This window comes from Encephalitozoon cuniculi, chromosome III (assembly GCF_000091225.2).
Source record: "Encephalitozoon cuniculi GB-M1 chromosome III, complete sequence".
NCBI classification, from domain to species: domain Eukaryota; kingdom Fungi; phylum Microsporidia; family Unikaryonidae; genus Encephalitozoon; species Encephalitozoon cuniculi.
The window spans coordinates 85,338-102,949 of NC_003230.1; the positions used below are offsets into that span (position 1 = coordinate 85,338).

Genomic DNA, 17,612 nt, shown 5'->3' on the forward strand with positions numbered 1-17,612 from the left:
CTTGTTCTTAGGTGCTATCGAGATAGAACCCGCTTAAGGCTCCCTTGAGTGGTCTCGACTTTCTCTCCCCAAGCATTTTCTTGACTGTAGCCCATGAGTACCTGACCCCGGGCGGAAATCCAAAGACCACATTGATGTTTTTTCTGAGCCATCTAATTGTTTCTGGGTCACTTGGATATCCAGACCCGAGGTCTTCCCCAAACTCTGAAATCAGCATGTCTCTCTGGACCTTGGCAACTATGCTGGCTCCAGAGACAACCTGAAACTTCGAGTCTGCCCGTTCTTCTACCACGAATCTGTATGGATAGTCCTTTTCAAGCCTTTCCTTGTACTTCCTACAATCACCCAGTGCATCCACATAGATGGTATCTACTCTTCTGCACTTGCTTTGTACTTCGTCAAGGATTCTTAGAACAGATCCAATCGACACCTCGTTTAGGCTTACAGACCTTACTTGCATCATTTCTGTGATGTAGTCCGGATGGCTGCAATGGTAAGCATATCCAAAGCCCTTCTTCTTTATCATCTGGAAGAAATTGTATCTTTGTGCAGGCGTTAGGACCTTCGAGTCCTTGAATCCCACATCCTCCAGCACACCTCTTGGAACAACCAATGCACCATACACCATGTACCCAACCACAGGACCTCTGCCCGCCTCATCGATCCCGACCACCACCTCCTCCTCGATTTGTCCGAAGCTCGAGAAAAAAATGTTCTTACTTTCCATCCAGGAGGACTAGGAAACACAAGAAATATCTGCAAACCATTTATTCAACCGATCTACAAATGCCGGAGTACTTGAGCCAGTACGGATTCTTTTCTCTGTCGAGCTCATGGTCAAACTCCTTCAGAACCTCTTCAATCTTTGTAAACTTGATCCTGTCCTCCGAAAATCCAAGGACCCCAATCCCACACTTCTGCCGGCACAGGTCGATAGCCTCGATTCCCAGAATGGCTGCGTTTATTCTGTCTATCGGCGACGGGTTCTGTCCCTGCTGTATATGCCCAAGAATGGAATAGTCTGTTTCAAACAGGTCTCCACTGTCGGTCTTCAGGATCTCACAGAAGCTCTTTGTGGAAATCGAGCGAAAGGTTCTTTCGTTTCTGAAGATCACAATCCCTCTTCTTGTCTTCTCCCGGAACTTCATACGGAGCCTCTGTGCAGCCTCTGATAGATGTCCTATCAGGTACTTCCTCTCCGGAATAAAAACCTCAAATGCCCCTGCTGCTATTCCGCCCATCAACGACAGGTACCCGCAGTTTCCTCCTCCGATCTCCACAACAAAGACATTGTTCTTGTATGCAAAAGAGTTTAGCTTCGACACATCAGAAACTTTCAGAACCGCATTGAGGGCTGTGTCGGCGCCGATGCTTATGTCGATCCCTGGTATATTGTTGTAAGACGACGCAGGTATCAGAACAATGCTGACCCCCCGAAGCTCCTTGATAATGTGCAGGGCCTTGCTTCCTCCTATCACAATCAGGGAGTCTAGCTTGGACTCGTCTAACTTCTTCTGAATTAGCCCAGCATCCACCTCCTCGTTGCTACCAACTCCTATTGCAGATCCTCCGTTATTTACGTCGCTGGAAAACTCATACAACCGGGGCCTTATAAGCTGACTGTTCACAAGCCCCTCAAATCCATTTGGGATGTAGAAGGGCTCAGCCCCTACCATTAGAGAGTATTGGACTGCTGCATTCAGTGCCGCATTCATACCACTGGATCGCTGCCCAAACTGCATTATTCCTATGCGGACCTTCCCACTGAAGGTGTCTGGACAAGGATCCTGGCCACGCCTATGCTCGACCTCATGCCCCTTCTTGGAATTGCAGACACAGCCTCCTGCACTTTCCACTCCTACCAGCGATTTTCTAAAATACGAGTAAGCTAACCTGAAGAAGTTACTTCTGTTTCTCAGTATCTCGTCAAACATCCTCCTCTCCTGAAGGCTCTTGATGGCCCTGTTCTTCTCTATCACCTTCTTCAGCTCAACCTCCGAGACCTCGTCTCTGAAGATGCTGATCATCACAGGATCTCTCATGGGGCCTAGCAATATCTCGACAGCCCTGATTCCAAGAAGGGTGCCGTATATCCTATCCTGCGCAGAGGTCGGCCCTCCCCTCTGGATATGGCCCAGCTTAAGAAGCCTGACTTCCATCCCCGCCCTGTCAATCTCCTCCACAACCTGGGACGCGGATATGGGTGTTCCATCCTTTTCAACAGCCCCTTCTGCAACGATGACAAATATCCCAGACTTCCCACACTTCTTTGCAATTCTAAGCGTTTCAATCATCTCCACTCTCCACTCGGCAGGCGCCTCAGGAAGCAAGGCATAGTCTGCTGCACTTGCCAGGGAAGACATAAGAGCTATCCATCCGCATCTCCGGCCCATGACCTCAATGACAAACGTGCGCGAATGCGACTTCATGGTGGACATCAAGTGGTCTATTGCCTCGACAACCCTGTGGATTGCAGTGTCCTCTCCTAAAGAAACGGGAGCCCCCCAGATGTCGTTGTCTATGGTCGATGGAATCCCCACAATCTTCAGGCCATAGACATACTTCTCGACATCATCTGGACCTGTGTTCTCACCCAGACAGACGTCTGCTTGGAGATCCTCAGAAACGTCGTCGGACGAGTTAAGGTCATGCACCACTGGATTTTCCTTGTAGCACTCCGGCTTCCCATAGAAGTCAGAGTAGCTGACGCCACTTCCGTCTGTGATTGGCTGCTCCTTTTCCTCGGATCCCTTTTCTAGCCCTATCCTACTGATCCTCATCTTCTGGAGGTCCCTTGCCGAAATCTTTCCTTCCCGTATAAGCTCCCTCAGATGACCCTTAAATTCATCTCTAAGGATTGCAGCACCCTCCATAGACCCGTCACCCCCCAGGATTACCATACAGTTGATCCTCTTTCGGACCATGTTCAGCACGGCCAGCTTCCTCCCATCCTTCTCCCGGAACTTCAGGGACCTTGCAGACAGGAGAACAGTCCCCCCTTGGCTGCTGCAGTAGGTCTCGGTGTCCCAGCTGAGTCTGCGTATGCTGTTGTTGATAAGCCCATCATATCCATTGTATACTCCATACACCGATGCTCCCCACTTTATTCCGGTCCTGATTATGCTCTTGATTGCAGAGTTCATCCCTGGAGCATCTCCCCCGCTCGTTACAATCGCAATCCTGTTCATCTTCTCGTGCCCCACAAACGTGGCCACAATCTTGTTCCCCATCATGTCCACTATCTCCAGAGACGTTCCGTGTCCGTCCTCGTTGACAAGCCCCCGGGTTATCAGGTGGCTCAGTACCTTGTACGAAACATGCACATGGATTCCAGAGCTTATGGACACTATCTTGGCCCTCCTAGTGCTGTAAATCTTCAGCGTCCCCCTGTCGTATATCACGTCCAGCCCAAGGAGCTCATACACCTCTCCGTGCTTCTGCGATATCCCATCTCCAGACAGCAGCAGCTCCTCAATAACAGCCTGCATATCCTTCCTCCAGAGATTACATTTATCTCCTCTGTAACCAATCATCCTTTGCCTGTGCTGCAAACCAATTGCAGAGATTACTCCTAATTTGCATGAAAATAGAAAGCTTTAATATCTCCAAGCAATTTAAGTGCAATTGTCCGAATATAGTAAACCAGGTGAAATAAGAAAAACAAGAAAGGGGATGTTATTATGCTCTGCTCAGACAAAGAAGAGGACGGTGTGGACAGGAGTCTAACGGAGGATGCGTCTCTGTTTCTGTGGTTTGTAAATTCGGTGAATTCCGATAGATACTACAGGGCGGTTAGGGAAGACTATGTGCCCCTTGCCCCAAGGAAAAAGATCCATCAGAAGATAAAGTTCAAGGCATACAGCATGAGTGCTGAGAGCATCATGCACGAAAGGAAGGGCCGGATAATCTTTGAGGAGGACAGGAATGGATTCATATGCGTGCACTGTGACGCAAGATACATATACAAAAGATGTCTAGTAAACCACCTTATAAAATCCCACCATATAAATTCAAACATATTGTCAAAGACATTCCATGGATGACTCTGTAGTCTTGGAGACCACTCAATGAAGCCCTTGGATTCTCCGCTTTGAGCCTGGGGTATTGGTAAGGGCTGCTTAATTAAAGTATTCAATAACTCCGATTTATTAACAAGGAGAAGAGAGGCCAACAATCTCGAATGTGAATCTCCTTCTCAAGAAGAACTTCTCGTCATCCCTTCGAATCTTGACCCAGACCTCCTGAAACATCTCGAAGCATCCCTCAGAGACGACAACCTCCTCAAGGCTGTACTCTGGAACATATACAACTATCCCGTTCGGCTTGATGTTTGTGACAAACCCCCTAACAACAGGCTCCTCGTTCCTGAGCGCCATGTATACAGTCAGCTTGTCGCACTCCCAAGCAGCCTTCCTGGCAGCCCGATGCCTCGAATTCATGTTTCTGCACATATCCTCATCAACAAAAACCTCGTCCATAGATTCTCCATCAGTTCTCTTTCGAGCCCTGAACGTCACAATCCCTAGCTTGTTTATCTGAGCCTCCTTGGTCGGTGCCGTTTGCAGAATGTGGTTTAGAATCCTGTGAACTATGATATCTGCATATCTTCTGATTGGGGAAGTGAAGTGCGTGTATATCGGCGTTGCAAGTCCGTAGTGGTGGAGGCTGGGGGTTTCCCCAGACACAACATACACAGCCTGGTTCATGGATCTGATCAGCATTCTCTTTGCCAGATCCTTTCTGACACCCTCCATTTTCTCCAGAGATTCACTAAGAGCCCTGGGCGAGGAGGTGTCGATATCAAGGCCAATGTCCAGGACAGACGGAGGAGGATGCTTCCTGAGCAACGAAGAGTCCGGATGGTGGTGGTATATGAATGAAGCAACAGAAATATTTGCCAGGACCATAAACTCCTCAACAAGAAAGTTGGTTGGAAAGTATTCCTTCATCTCGAACCCGCCCTCTCGAAACACAAGCTGTCTTGTGCTTAGATCCAGCGAACCCTTCGCAAACCTTCTGCTTCTTAGGACCCTACTTATCTCAAGGAGCATCCGCAGGGACCGGGACACCTCGTCGCCGGCATCCACAAGCCCCTGGACGGCATCGTAAGCCTCATTATAGCTAAACGATCTCTTTGATCTTATTAGTGATCTGCAGAAATGTGTTCTTACAACCCTTACATCACTACTCATCTCCCAGACCACAGAAAAGGCTGCCCTATCCTTTCCAGCAACTAGGCTGCACAGATCCGTACTCAGCGCAGGGGGCAGCATGTCAATTCGCCACTCAGGTAGGTAGATAGTTGTCCCTCTGTCGGCTGCTATCTTGTCTATCTCAGAGCCTTTGGTAACATAGTATGTGACATCTGCAATGTGAACTCCCACCTCCCAATTCCCATTTGGAAGAAGCCTGCAGTGGAGAGCATCGTCGATGTCTTCGCAGTCCGGCGGATCGATGCTCACAATGCTCAGTTCGCGGAAGTCTTCCCTAGTGCCTTCTCTGACTTCATTGTATGCTTTCTCCATACCAAAGATATCTTCGTTCATCCAGGGGACCCTGAGAATTTCAGCCCAATTCTTGTTGTAGTATGTTATGCCATTTGCAACCAGCACAGCCTCCATCTCTGCATTCCTGTCCCCAAGAGTCCCCAGCCTTCTATAGTAATGCCCGGAGGGGTAGTTGCTTGTTCTTTCCCATCCATCGATCTCGACGCAGAGCCTCTTATTCATTAGCTCCTCGGCCTGGCTTGTCCTAATCCTAATTGCTGGTATTCTCCTGTCAATGGGAATCACTAAGACATTCTGGGCTCCATCTCCATGGACTGTCCTCGGAGAAATGGACCCTATAACAGCCCTGCACTTCCTCCTGTGGATCCCAACAACCTTCCCAAACACACCCTCGCCTGCCGCGCCTTTCCTTGTCTCTTGGGTGCCCTCTTCATTGTCAAGCAGTATCCCGTCTTCGTCGTACTCGTCCACAACCTCGACATAAACCTCGTCTCCACTGAGTGCCCTGTTCATGTTCTTTTTCCCAACAACAAGCACCTTGACATCTCCGTCCACCACAAATCCGCTGTAGCAGTTGTACATGCTGACCTCAAGCGTTCCCCTGTACAACCCTTTCCTTCCGTACAAGATGTCCAGGTTCTCCACATACTCCTCATACTCAGTTGCTTCCTTTTCGTCGACATTTTCCAGGAGATCCCTGATGTCATCTGAGACATATCTGCCATACTCCCCGATGTTTCCGATATCTAGAATGGTGAAGTTGTGCTGGGGCAAATGGGCCCTGTAGAACTCCAGGACACCCTCCAGACCTTTTCCGTGTGTCGATCTGCAAAAGCTGTCACAGAACACGGGATATCCCCTTTCTCTCGCAACGTCTCTTAGACCCCTCTCGTCGTTCTTTGAGAGCTCTGAGAGAACAGACTGGCATATTATTGCGGCAACATAGTCGCTCTTGAGCAGAGCTCTATATCTGGACACAACGTTTGCATCGGGAATCGCAAAGACAGAGGCCTTTCCACTCGCCCTGCACGGGCCTCCGCAGCATTCAAACCCACAGGACACATCGTCCCGGACATACTCCTCTCGCACCCTCTTGATTAGCCTCAGTCTCCTGGATATCTTCCTTTCGGTTACAACTCCGCTCCACATTAAAGGGATTGGGCTTGGACTGCAAAAAACTTGTGCACAGAAACAACTGCAGATAAAACAAGGAAATCGTTTATTAGCCACCGGCAGCCGCCCCGGTCTTCTCCATGACTATCCTTTCCTCGTTGCCAAGAAAGGCGCTGATGATCTTCTCCCTGACACACCTGCCGCAGGTGGTTGCCCCGTAGGGCCTGTTGACACGCCTTGCAGAAACCTTCTGGCGCGAGAACTCTGCAGGCCTCATACGGGCTATGCTTCCCAAAATGGCGTTGCACTCATGGCACCTGTGCTTCTTGGAGTGCTTCTTGACTCTGCGGTTGACCAGCTTCCCGGACGGGGTTCTGACCTTCCTTCTCCTGTTGCTGCGCGTCTTGTATGTTGCTCCCTTGTGGATAAGAACATTCTTCATCTCCTTTGCAAGGGGAAAAAAATTTGTCCTCTTCTGCCTCCATCCCACTGCTGGCTAGGGCAAAGGGTCTATATGCCCAGCTGCTTGAGCCTTCTGCACGACTCATCATCTTTGTACAGACCCACAATGTTAACATACTTCATGTTGAATATTGAGCAAAGGTCCTTTTCAGCGCCTGCTGGAAGGGCATATAGATCTATTCCAAAATGCCTGCAGAACAGTGGAAGGTGCAAGAACAAAATGTCGTCTCCCGGCGCTATGAGTACAGCCCCTATATCCCTCCCTTCTTCCTCGTAGTGCTTCATCAGCTGGTTATACGTCACCAGAGCCCTTCTTGTGCCCCTGAGGATCCCATAGACGGCAGCAGGGTCGCTGATGGTCCTGACGGCATGGACGTCTGAACGGAATGTCTTCTTCATCGGAGACTTGGGCCCCTTTCGACATATATTTGGATTTTAACGACCCCAAAATTTTTATGAAAAAAACGATGGAGAAAGTAAGCAAAAGCAACTCTGTGTCTGAGACCGAGTCTGACTCCGAGGCGCCGACAGGCTCTTCAAGCAGTGGGATGGAGGAGACAAGCAATCTGGAAGGGTCCTCCACTGAGATTGAGGAGGAGACGTCGAGTGGGAGCGGCGAGGAGAGCAGAAGGGAGAATCCGTCTCTTACCGTGTTTATCAAGGGTATAAGCTATGATCTAACGGAGTATGATCTGAAGAGCGAGATGGAGAAGATAGGGAAGGTTGCCCGTGTCGGGATTCCGATGACAAACGACCACAAGCGCAACAAGGGCTTTGGATATGTCGAGTTCTGTAAGGAGGAGGACGTGAAGAAAGCACTGAAGCTTGACGGGACTGTGTTTCTTGGGAGAGAGGTTGTTGTGAACATGGCACACCCGCGGGCAAATAAGGAGAGACACACGATATACGTCTCGAACATCCCGTATGAGTGCGACAAGAGGGATCTAAAGAAGTACTTTGAGGGGATGGGAGAGGTAGTTGGAATGTCGCTTCCATACGACAGAGATAACAACAGGCTGAAGGGATATGGGTTTGTCGACTTCGGCAACAAGGAGGACTACGAGAGGGTCCTCAAGAAGAAGCTGGTTTTTGAGGATAGTACCATGTACCACCGGCCGGCATACAAGAACAACAGGGAGGATAGAAGGGACTCTAACGGCAGAGGGTTCAAGAGAAGCGATTCCAACTGGAGCGGGAAGAGGTATGGGGCAGAGGGCCAGAACAGAAACAATAAGAAAGTCAAGTTTAACTCTGATAGTGAAGAATAAAGAACATCTTTATTATTTTGTCTCCCTTTCATTAGAACCAAAAACCACCCCGGATCCCGATGGGAGAGAATCGTTCCAGGAGGACTCTGTACATAAGAAACTTGAACAGAAGGCTTCCTATAAGAGAAGTAAAGAGAAGACTTGGGTTGCTGGTCTCGAGATTCTCCGGGATATCAAAGATAAAGATGAGCAACCGGCCTGGACTCCTTGGGCAGGCATTTGTCCATCTGGACGGGGAAATAACCAGCGAGATTCTGGACAACCTAGAGGGGAGATTTTTCCTTGGAAATGTGATCTCAGCATGTCCTGCACACGAAGATATGTGCATCGGGAGGAGGAGGAGTACTTCCACCAGGACCTTGCTGGTCACGGACATACCGCCATCTGTAACAAGAGAGGAGCTCGAGGGTCTTTTCAGGGGATTTGGAGGCCTAGAAGGCATAAGATTCATCCGGGTGAAGAACCTTGCTTTTGTAGATTTCCTTTCTTCCCGGGAGGCATCTGCCGCATACTCGCACTTTGGAGATGGGCTTATAAGGTGCGGTGCTGGAGAAATGAGGATAATGCCTTCTGCACAGTAGATACACAGAGGACAGATACAAAATGCTTCATTAAAAACTATCGCAGGTGTCTGCCGTGCTTTCTCCTTTTGTTGTTGTCTCTCTGGTGTCTGTCCTCAAGATACATCCTGTCTGTCTTGACACGGCCTCCAAACACGCCTCTTCCATACTGTCTCCCGTCTACAAACCCGTAGTCCTTGTCAATCGCAAGTGGGCTCTGTTCTAACCGAAATCCGTTCAGATACCGGACGGCCACATTTGCAGAGTCTGTTGAATAGAACTCGACAAAGCAGAACCCACAGAACCTCAGTGTGTTTCTGTTCAGCCCCATCACAACCCTTCTTACGGGTCCGCACAGCAAAAACAGCTCCCATATCCGCTCCTCCCGCACACTCGTGGAGATGTTGGACACAAAGACAGTCGACGAGCTCCTCTTTGCCTCCAAGTACTCTTCGTCAGTCCCCACAAACGTCTTCTCTCTATAAAAATATCCTCTAGGCTCCCCTCCGAAGTACCTTTCCAGAGTTACCATGGGCTCGGAAACTTCTGGGGATTTGTTCCCGGATGCAGGGAGAGTCTAAAAACAAATAGATTTATAATTGTACAAGTAGCTTACAGCCACCCTAACTGCCCTTGGAGCTAGAATCTTCCGTGGTCTATGAGGAGCAGGCTGGCAAAAAACATGTAAAGCGACCTACAGAGATGGTCCATGTCCTTGAAGTAGTTCCGATGTGTGAGAGACAGCCTGCTGCTGAGAGCCTCCAGGACAAACACACATCCCAGCACAAAGACAATGCCTCCGTTTCCCGTGTACAAGAGCAGAAAGAAGATCATGAACTTGACAAGGTCTTCCTTGGAAATCCTGACGCTTTCCAGAAGGTCTGTGATGCTCTTCAGAGTCAGTATCTTCCTTCTTTCGCTGACAAGATAGACCTGTCCATTGAACATCACAAGATCCTCTGGGTCGACCATTATCTTCGCCCCCGTTTCCTTGACAGACACAGCAATTCTGACTGATATCTCATTGGTCTCCACTTCTTCTCTGAGGCATCTATCCTGGTCACGGCCCTCTTGCCCCATCTTCTGGCCAGAGACGTCGTATACCAGCTGGAGACTCTCTCTACCTAGCGTATGGAGCTGAACGGCATCGCTCACGGCCTTTCCATTAAGAATGATCCTTATGCCCTTTTCTACAGGCCCTGGGCAGTAGCCCTCAATCTGGCTTTTTAAGTACTGCTTGACATGAAGTATCGTGTTATCCGACTCGAACTCCTTTGTGTATGTGTACTCGCCATTTCTCGAGCGAAGAGTAACCATCGTCATTCCCTGCTCTAGCGGGGTTGTTTATATTTCTTTTGTAATCAATCAGATGGCTTGGCAGAAAAGGGGAGAGGCAATGAATAGAAATGCAGATTTTGTGTTCCCTGGCAGCGGGTTGCAAGCAGGCTGGGGAGGTGTGCGGGGACCGTGCCGATGGCAGGGTGGGGCTCTTGATTTCCGAGGAAAATTGGGATCCCCCACAATGCCCATTGGCTTGAAGCGCTTGAGCGAGCTATGCACGGTGAGGTTTGAGAAGGAATACAAGGCATACTCAGAGTATTTCGGGTCTGTAGTGTCTCTGGCCAAGGATGAAAAGCTCGAGCAGATGTTTTCCAAGTATTCTAGGAATGCCCTTGGCGAAGAAGAGGTCCTAGAGTGCATTCGCGGGTGCAGTCCGAGCAGTCTGAAGTACTTTACCAAGATATACGAGTATGAGGAGGAGCTCTGCAAGAAGAAGGCGGTTCTGGTACTGAAAGGGAGATACATGGAGGAGGAGGGGCACGAGAGAGACGCCATCTTCCAGTGCATAAGGAGGCTGTCGCACTTTCTCGATTTTGAATTTGTGAAAGAAACATGTGATGACGAGTGTCTGGCGCTAGTTGTTGGGGAGTATGCACGGAAGCATGAGCTTGACGGGTCGTTTCTGGATGAAGTCGTTAGCTTTCTGCCGTCTGTGTTTTTTGGATACACATGGGTGAACAATCTGCTGCTTGATTCTTTCGAGGCGTCCTTTGAAAGGGTGGTTGGAAGGTGTTTGGAAGTTCTTCTGGTTGTTGATTGCTCGAACAGAAGGGTTACTGAAGCCATTTCCAGGAGTCCACTGAAAAAGAAGATCCTCGAATACCTGATCAGCAACGATTTGGTTGGAGACGGGGCCTTGGGTGCCCTGATAGATGCTGTTGGCCATGTTGATGCACATGTGTTTTTGAGCGACCGCGTTCTTGCGAAGCTTTCTGAAGAAAGCATTGTGAGATATCTTGACTCGATTAAGACGGAGGAGGTTGTTGAGATTGGAGTGCTAGGATGCGAATGCAGGAAGCTGTTCAAGGTCATGGCGCAGGTTATCGAGAGGAGAGCCAAAGACTTCATGGAGCATTCGAGGATTGCCGATGTGCTGCTCCTTATTGTTTACCATAGGCCCAAGACAAGGCTTGGGGATTTTCTGGGGCTTCTGAAGGCGTCTCCTGAGAGGGAGTTTTTGATTGCCAGGGAGGAGGGAGAGAGAAGGATTGTAGTTGATGTTGACAGGGATACTGGGGAGATCCGGGAGATTGGCCCGTGTGCAGAGAGCCTTGCAGGTTCTGTTGTTGGGGAGGGTGAGTTTAGGTTTGCCGGAGGAAAGAGAGCTGGGAAGAAGGAGGTTGAGGAATATCTGAAGGAGATATGTCTGGACGAAAGGGACTTTATCGGGGAAGTCAGAAGGAAGTTAGGCTTCACATGCTTTCTTGATAGTCCGGAAAAGCCTACCTTTGGGCAACTTGTGGAGCTCCCGGCCTATTACTTTGTGGAGGCGCTTAGGCGATACTCCAATGAGTTTTTGGGACTGGTGCACCAGTTTAACGAAATAGTGATTCCGACCAGCCGAAAGAGAGACCTGATTGCAAAGAGGATTGTGTCCAGCGGGTACAAGGAACTCTTTACCCGATATCTCATAAAAAGAAACAGATACTTCAACATGGAAGTTGACATCGATCTGTGGTTTGAGGAGATGACGACTGAATACAAGATCAAATATCTTCATGACCATCCGGCAGCCTTGGCTGGGCGGGAAGACAAGATTGCTGCTTTCCCAAGGCGCAGTATTGATGTGCCATCCCCTGTTGGTGAGAGGACGGGAAACAGGGAGACTCCGGAGGAGACAATCTACAAGACCAGAAGACATGCTTCCGAAACAAGCGATTTCAGCAGACAAGACAATAGGTCTCTCCCCTGCGATCGGGGCGAAGGCGACGGAGAGAAGCAAAAAAAGTGCAGCAAGTTAGACGGGTGGAAGAGAAGACTGGATGGCGCCAATGGAAATGCAGGTGAGCGGTGGGGTACGGAAAAGAAGGCCAGGATGGAAGATGAGGCGCAGGAGGAAAATGTTTATGATGACTGTTATCCAATCGATAGGATTGACTACACCCTCTTCAGGGAGAGAGTAGGGTTTATATGCAACGAAGTAAACAGAAGGATTTGCAAGGGAAGTGGGCTTGACAGGGCAGGCAAGGTTACGTCGGTACTGGCGAGGGATGAAGAAATGGTTGACAAGATTCTGTCCATTCTGCAGGGGGTAAACAGATTTGGAAAGGATCTTGCTAGTTTTGTTGAGTTTTTTGTGTTCTTCCTCTCGTACTGCAGAATAGAGGTAGGAATGTCTCCAACAACCGTCAAGACTCTGAAGAGATACATTTCCGAAGAGGGCTCTGACTCTGTCCTGTACTTTGTGTTTATGAAAGCTAGGGTGGAGGAGATAGGCACCTTGCTTCGGGACTTCAAAGACTGCACCTTTGGCGTTATCTGCAAGGCGGTGTGTGACAGGATCCGTGCAGTCAGGAAAAGCATGATGGAAAATGCAGAGGACAAATGCACTGTGATCAAGGCCAGGGTGGACCAGCCAGTGATCAGGAGAAAGAGAGGGCGGGAAACAAGGATCGATGCTGCTGAGGTCTGGAACTGCGGAGGTCAAGTGGAAAGAATCAACAAGCTTGTGGCATCGCTTTTGTCTTCGGACGACGAGAGTATGCAATACCTTGGCCTTGAGGGCTTGTATGCCCTTAGAGCGGAGGTGGACGTGGAGAGCTTCCTTGACTCTAGAAGCGACAGGGTTGTTGAGGCAGCACTGAAAACAGTCGTAAAGAAGGACATTACATCCTCCACCAACAAAAGACTCATGGAGATATTATACAGGAGAGGAAGGCTAGACAGCCTTGGAAAGATGTGCCTTAAGGCTATAAACATCGATGTCCTGGAGAAGGACGACGTTGACAGGATTTACGACATGTTCTTCATTGACCCGGAAAGCTATCTGGAGCTTCTACCGAGGATACTAGATAGGGGATACAAGCTGTCTGGAGATGTGGCTATGGAGCTCGTAAGGCTACTAGGACAGTCCCAATGCGACAGCGTGCTTGAAAATGCAATCAGGGTCCTGAGGAATGTTGAATACACGGAGGAGATGGCTCTTGAGAGTATTCTAGCTCTTGAGAATGCTAGGTTTGCTCCGAAGATGTTTCTGGTGGAAAAGATATACAGCACCCCGCACATCCTCAGCACCCGTGGGTTCCTCAAACTGTGTGTGTGCATAGGCAACGAGGAGAACTATGCTGTGTTGAAGGGACTGCTTCAAATATTGAGGAAGAGCGGAGTCAACACAGAGATTGTTGAGAAGTGGAAAAAGAACAGGGGACTGGACAGGCTGATGGTGAGGATCTATCCCCTGTACATGAAGGACAGATCGTACTACAGAGGGATCTTGGATGGGATTAGGAACGACAGGGACGAATGGAGCTTTATTAGTGAATTCTACAAAAGCGAATTTGAGGCGGCAGGCGGCTTGGCGACGTCCAGCCCTGGATAGCTCCAGGAGGCACACTTCTTCCTATGCCTGTCCAGAGATGCATTATGGGCATACTCCTTGCCGCATGGGCATTTAAACGGCTTCATCAGAAGATGGACGGATCTCACATGCGTCGAGAGATTGCTCTTCTTGTTGAACTCGAATTTGCAGTATTCGCACACATGCTTGCTCCTGGGTGCATTAAAGACCTTGACATGATGACTTTCCACATGGACATCGAACCAGGACCTTTTTCTGTATCTCTTCCCGCAAATGCCGCACTTGTATTCTAGGCACGCCTTTTGGTGCTTGTGCAATCTATCTCTTGTGTGGCACATATACCCACATCTTTCGCATGCAAGCTCTGGAGGAAAGTGTTTCTTCTTGTGCACAGAGAGGTGCCCATTCTTCATGTAGGACTTCTCACACATATCGCATTTGTACGGCCTGCTCCTTGTATGTGTATTCAGATGGTCGCTGAGCTTTGCCCTCCTGGGGAACGACTTTCCACAGCCCTCAAAGCAGCAACGGAAGATCATGATGCCAAGGGTCGGGTGGACCAAAAAATTTAATGACGGGCTAGCCTCCGTGGATTGTCGAGATGAGGACGATGTGGTCTCCGTGCTTCACCGGGCTCCTTTCCTTTTCCAGTATCTCCCAGTCCATCTTGTTTATAATGCAGATGGTTCCGTGCACAAGCTCTCCGTGATGGTCGAAGAAACTATCTCTGGTCTCTGCATATTTACCAAATAGATATCTCAGGGCATCGCCCACAGTGGCTATCGACGAGCCCTCGACCTCCTCCCTGGTCAGCTCTATCTCCCTGTTGTTCAGCTCCACATTGCTGGCCCCGTTGAATCTGAACTTCATTTCGTGGGCCTCGGGAATTGGGGTTTTCTGTCTCCGCAGGGAGCTAGAGACAGACTTTGTGGGCCTCATCCACTCCATCATTCAGACCCTGGTCATCCAAAATCTCATCCTCCAGCGAAGATGATATGAGGGACGTTGCAAACACACGATGGACTCCCTCCAGAAAGGAGCGGGCATTCTTTCTGGAGTGGATGAACAGAGACTTGTATCCAGAGGGCATTATGTATGCACTGATTCTCAGGTCTCCGTGACTCTCCAAGCAGTCGAAGTAACTTGTGTTTACAGATGCCATCTTCCAGACCAGCACGTCGATTGATGCGTAGATAAGGATGATGAGTCTGCAGTACTCCCCGTCGCTTGTCTTGTCATACATTCTCTGGTAAACAATGTCGTTCTTCTCGGAGATTATGACCAGGAGCTCTCCCATGGGTTGGTAAAGCTCTGTTTAGTTTCTCAAGAGGCACCTTCTTGCCTGGACGGAGGCGGCTGGGAAGAGGAGCCACAAACGTCCAGAGGGAAGCAGGAATGGCATTGTGTTGTCTGGTGAGCGTCAGGCCCAGGTTTTATTCGAAGGAAAAATTTGCCCTTCAAATGAGAGAAATCATACACTTGCAGACGGGACAGTGTGGAAACCAGGTGGGATGCAAGTTTTGGGAGACGATCAGCGGGGAGCACGGGATTGATCAGACAGGTAGGTATGTTGGGACGTCGGACAACCAGCTCGAGAGGATCAATGTCTATTACAACGAGGCATCTTCGAAGAAGTATGTTCCTCGTGCGGTCCTGATTGACCTTGAGCCTGGGACCATGGATGCTGTTCGGCAGGGGCCGTTTGGAGAGCTGTTCAGGCCGGACAACTTCGTGTTTGGACAGAGCGGTGCAGGAAACAACTGGGCAAAGGGGCACTACACCGAGGGGGCGGAGCTCATTGACTCTGTCATGGACGTGGTCCGGAAGGAGGCGGAATCGAGCGACTGTCTACAGGGGTTTCAGATTACACATTCGCTTGGAGGAGGAACGGGAGCAGGGATGGGGACCCTTCTGCTGTCGAAGATAAGGGAAGACTTTCCAGACAGGATGATATGTACATTTTCTGTTGTGCCATCGCCAAAGGTGAGCGACACGGTTGTGGAGCCCTACAATGCAACGCTTTCGATCCACCAGCTGGTTGAGAATGCGGATGAGACGTTCTGCATTGACAACGAGGCGCTGTACGATATCTGCTTTCGAACTCTGAAGCTGAACAACCCCGGATATGGAGACCTGAACCACCTTGTCTCCCTTGTGATGAGTGGTGTCACGACGTGCCTGAGGTTCCCTGGGCAGCTGAATGCAGACCTCAGGAAGCTTGCAGTCAACATGATTCCGTTTCCTCGGCTCCACTTCTTTGTAGCCGGATTTGCGCCCTTGATTGCAATAGGCACACAGAAGTTTAAGACCTACTCTGTCTCTGAGCTTACACAGCAGATGTTTGACTCGAAGAACATGATGACTGCATGCGATCCTCGGAAGGGAAGATACCTTACTGTTGCAGCGATGTTCCGCGGAAAGATTTCGATGAAGGATGTAGATGAGCAGATGTCTATGGTGCAGTCGAAGAACAGCTCTCTGTTTGTGGAGTGGATCCCAAGCAACGTGAAGACTGCGGTCTGTGACATTGCACCGACGGGTCTTGAGATGTCTGCAACGTTTGTCGGAAATACGACATCGATCCAGGAGCTCTTCAAAAGGATTTCTGACCAGTTTACGGTGATGTTCAGGAGAAAGGCCTTCCTGCACTGGTACACTGGAGAAGGGATGGACGAGATGGAGTTCTCCGAGGCCGAGTCGAACATGAACGACCTGCTTTCCGAGTACCAGCAGTACCAGGATGCAACGATCGAGGATGCTGAGGAGTTTCTAGTTAATTAAAGGATTTAATCGTATGCTTTCTGGCCTGGTTCTCTGGTTTAGTCTTGTTGGCCTGTTATCGAGTCCATGCTGATAGGTCTAGCAAGTTGAAACAAGTTTTGGACGCCCGGATTTATTGTCCTGGCCAGACGAAACACAGTGATGGCATATCTGCTGGAGAAGGCAAATGGATCCCGTTGTGTTCTCGAGGCTGTTAAGGTTGAGCCGTTCACACAGAAGCAGTTTGCAGACATGATAAAAGAGGCGCACTCAAGGACCCAGGACTACTATCTTGCGAGGGTTCAGTGCAAGAGCAGCTCCGAGGATGGGAAGAACATATACTACTGCTACGATGCCCGGCAGCTCTGTAAATACATATTCGAGATGGTCATTTCCACAGAGGGCAGGAAGATAAGAATCAAGAACTTCAAGGACCCAATCAACCAAGAGCAGATCCACGAAATCAGCTTTTTCAAGCTGAGATACGACTCAGACACACCCTTGAGGGCAGAGTATGTCGGGAACCAGGCAAACTTCCTTGAAAACAACTGCTTCCGGAGCAAGATATTTTACCAGGAAAATGCACTGGATGCCCTGTCTGTGAATTTCCAGTTCGGCCCTCAGAAGAAAAGAATACCAATCATCAACAAAAGGAAGATATTCACTGTGTTCGTGATGGTCGTCGTCATCTTGGTCATAGGAACACTGGTCGCCATGATAGCAGAGAAGGAGTCCTCAAGACCCCCTTCTCCGTTCAAGCTCCCTATAGGCAAAGGGAAAAGTATTTAATAAACACCTCTTCCACAGTCAAGCCCTTGCTTTCCCAAAGAATGGGGCAAACTTCAGCGCGGGCGGCAGAACAAAGAATCTAATGCTTGATCCCCTGATGAGAACCTCTTTCCTCGATAGGCTCGAATTGTTCGATGTGACAACCACATCATCCAGAACCAGGTTCATGTAATCATCAACCTCTCTGACGCGTCCTCTGTACATGTCTCCGCTGCTTGTTTCAACAGTGACAATAAATCCCTGCGACTCGTGTAGCAGCTTCAAAGGAACCGTCACAGCCATGCAGGGCTACGGA

The 17,612-nt window shown here is 49.4% G+C and overlaps 16 protein-coding genes across 16 annotated transcripts, besides 2 other annotated features; 6 read left to right on the plus strand and 10 right to left on the minus strand.

The window, feature by feature from the left end:
• Nucleotides 1–7: 7 nt before the first annotated feature.
• On the minus strand, nucleotides 8–727 carry ECU03_0670 (ribonuclease H2 catalytic subunit RNH201; the record flags this gene model as incomplete). Its single annotated transcript, NM_001040942.1, has 1 exon — nucleotides 8–727. The coding sequence occupies one exon, from the start codon at nucleotides 725–727 to the stop codon at nucleotides 8–10; it is 720 nt and encodes a 239-aa protein (NP_597578.1).
• Nucleotides 728–767: 40 nt separating this feature from the next.
• On the minus strand, nucleotides 768–3,488 carry ECU03_0680 (uncharacterized protein; the record flags this gene model as incomplete). The annotated part of the gene is made up of 1 exon (NM_001040943.2): nucleotides 768–3,488. The coding sequence occupies one exon, from the start codon at nucleotides 3,486–3,488 to the stop codon at nucleotides 768–770; it is 2,721 nt and encodes a 906-aa protein (NP_597579.2).
• A 192-nt stretch (nucleotides 3,489–3,680) lies between these two features.
• ECU03_0690 (uncharacterized protein) lies at nucleotides 3,681–4,043 on the plus strand (the record flags this gene model as incomplete). The annotated part of the gene is made up of 1 exon (NM_001040944.1): nucleotides 3,681–4,043. One exon carries the CDS (start codon nucleotides 3,681–3,683, stop codon nucleotides 4,041–4,043), a length of 363 nt encoding a protein of 120 aa, NP_597580.1.
• Nucleotides 4,044–4,148: 105 nt separating this feature from the next.
• ECU03_0700 (uncharacterized protein) lies at nucleotides 4,149–6,656 on the minus strand (the record flags this gene model as incomplete). The annotated part of the gene is made up of 1 exon (NM_001040945.1): nucleotides 4,149–6,656. The coding sequence occupies one exon, from the start codon at nucleotides 6,654–6,656 to the stop codon at nucleotides 4,149–4,151; it is 2,508 nt and encodes an 835-aa protein (NP_597581.1).
• A 73-nt stretch (nucleotides 6,657–6,729) lies between these two features.
• ECU03_0710 (uncharacterized protein) lies at nucleotides 6,730–7,062 on the minus strand (the record flags this gene model as incomplete). The annotated part of the gene is made up of 1 exon (NM_001040946.1): nucleotides 6,730–7,062. One exon carries the CDS (start codon nucleotides 7,060–7,062, stop codon nucleotides 6,730–6,732), a length of 333 nt encoding a protein of 110 aa, NP_597582.1.
• Nucleotides 6,931–7,356: a sequence uncertainty (No homology, frame of 03_0750, gene found by Glimmer [Bad Olap 73 132 0] [Bad Olap 75 223 0], rejected by annotation).
• Nucleotides 7,134–7,481: a sequence uncertainty (No homology, frame of 03_0700, gene found by Glimmer [Shorter 74 223 99], rejected by annotation).
• A 56-nt stretch (nucleotides 7,482–7,537) lies between these two features.
• Nucleotides 7,538–8,350, plus strand: ECU03_0730 (RNA binding domain-containing protein; the record flags this gene model as incomplete). The annotated part of the gene is made up of 1 exon (NM_001040947.2): nucleotides 7,538–8,350. One exon carries the CDS (start codon nucleotides 7,538–7,540, stop codon nucleotides 8,348–8,350), a length of 813 nt encoding a protein of 270 aa, NP_597583.2.
• Nucleotides 8,351–8,409: 59 nt separating this feature from the next.
• Nucleotides 8,410–8,931, plus strand: ECU03_0750 (uncharacterized protein; the record flags this gene model as incomplete). The annotated part of the gene is made up of 1 exon (NM_001040948.1): nucleotides 8,410–8,931. One exon carries the CDS (start codon nucleotides 8,410–8,412, stop codon nucleotides 8,929–8,931), a length of 522 nt encoding a protein of 173 aa, NP_597584.1.
• A 37-nt stretch (nucleotides 8,932–8,968) lies between these two features.
• Nucleotides 8,969–9,442, minus strand: ECU03_0760 (RNA-binding protein; the record flags this gene model as incomplete). The annotated part of the gene is made up of 1 exon (NM_001040949.1): nucleotides 8,969–9,442. The coding sequence occupies one exon, from the start codon at nucleotides 9,440–9,442 to the stop codon at nucleotides 8,969–8,971; it is 474 nt and encodes a 157-aa protein (NP_597585.1).
• A 107-nt stretch (nucleotides 9,443–9,549) lies between these two features.
• ECU03_0770 (uncharacterized protein) lies at nucleotides 9,550–10,233 on the minus strand (the record flags this gene model as incomplete). Its single annotated transcript, NM_001040950.1, has 1 exon — nucleotides 9,550–10,233. One exon carries the CDS (start codon nucleotides 10,231–10,233, stop codon nucleotides 9,550–9,552), a length of 684 nt encoding a protein of 227 aa, NP_597586.1.
• Nucleotides 10,234–10,432: 199 nt separating this feature from the next.
• On the plus strand, nucleotides 10,433–13,789 carry ECU03_0780 (uncharacterized protein; the record flags this gene model as incomplete). Its single annotated transcript, NM_001040951.2, has 1 exon — nucleotides 10,433–13,789. The coding sequence occupies one exon, from the start codon at nucleotides 10,433–10,435 to the stop codon at nucleotides 13,787–13,789; it is 3,357 nt and encodes a 1,118-aa protein (NP_597587.2).
• ECU03_0790 (uncharacterized protein) lies at nucleotides 13,735–14,307 on the minus strand (the record flags this gene model as incomplete). The annotated part of the gene is made up of 1 exon (NM_001040952.1): nucleotides 13,735–14,307. One exon carries the CDS (start codon nucleotides 14,305–14,307, stop codon nucleotides 13,735–13,737), a length of 573 nt encoding a protein of 190 aa, NP_597588.1.
• Nucleotides 14,308–14,347: 40 nt separating this feature from the next.
• Nucleotides 14,348–14,638, minus strand: ECU03_0800 (uncharacterized protein; the record flags this gene model as incomplete). Its single annotated transcript, NM_001040953.2, has 1 exon — nucleotides 14,348–14,638. One exon carries the CDS (start codon nucleotides 14,636–14,638, stop codon nucleotides 14,348–14,350), a length of 291 nt encoding a protein of 96 aa, NP_597589.2.
• Nucleotides 14,639–14,681: 43 nt separating this feature from the next.
• Nucleotides 14,682–15,065, minus strand: ECU03_0810 (uncharacterized protein; the record flags this gene model as incomplete). The annotated part of the gene is made up of 1 exon (NM_001040954.1): nucleotides 14,682–15,065. The coding sequence occupies one exon, from the start codon at nucleotides 15,063–15,065 to the stop codon at nucleotides 14,682–14,684; it is 384 nt and encodes a 127-aa protein (NP_597590.1).
• A 164-nt stretch (nucleotides 15,066–15,229) lies between these two features.
• On the plus strand, nucleotides 15,230–16,549 carry ECU03_0820i (beta-tubulin; the record flags this gene model as incomplete). The annotated part of the gene is made up of 1 exon (NM_001040955.1): nucleotides 15,230–16,549. The coding sequence occupies one exon, from the start codon at nucleotides 15,230–15,232 to the stop codon at nucleotides 16,547–16,549; it is 1,320 nt and encodes a 439-aa protein (NP_597591.1).
• A 141-nt stretch (nucleotides 16,550–16,690) lies between these two features.
• On the plus strand, nucleotides 16,691–17,317 carry ECU03_0830 (uncharacterized protein; the record flags this gene model as incomplete). The annotated part of the gene is made up of 1 exon (NM_001040956.1): nucleotides 16,691–17,317. The coding sequence occupies one exon, from the start codon at nucleotides 16,691–16,693 to the stop codon at nucleotides 17,315–17,317; it is 627 nt and encodes a 208-aa protein (NP_597592.1).
• An 18-nt stretch (nucleotides 17,318–17,335) lies between these two features.
• ECU03_0840 (mRNA splicing protein SMD3) lies at nucleotides 17,336–17,599 on the minus strand (the record flags this gene model as incomplete). Its single annotated transcript, NM_001040957.1, has 1 exon — nucleotides 17,336–17,599. One exon carries the CDS (start codon nucleotides 17,597–17,599, stop codon nucleotides 17,336–17,338), a length of 264 nt encoding a protein of 87 aa, NP_597593.1.
• Nucleotides 17,600–17,612: the final 13 nt, after the last annotated feature.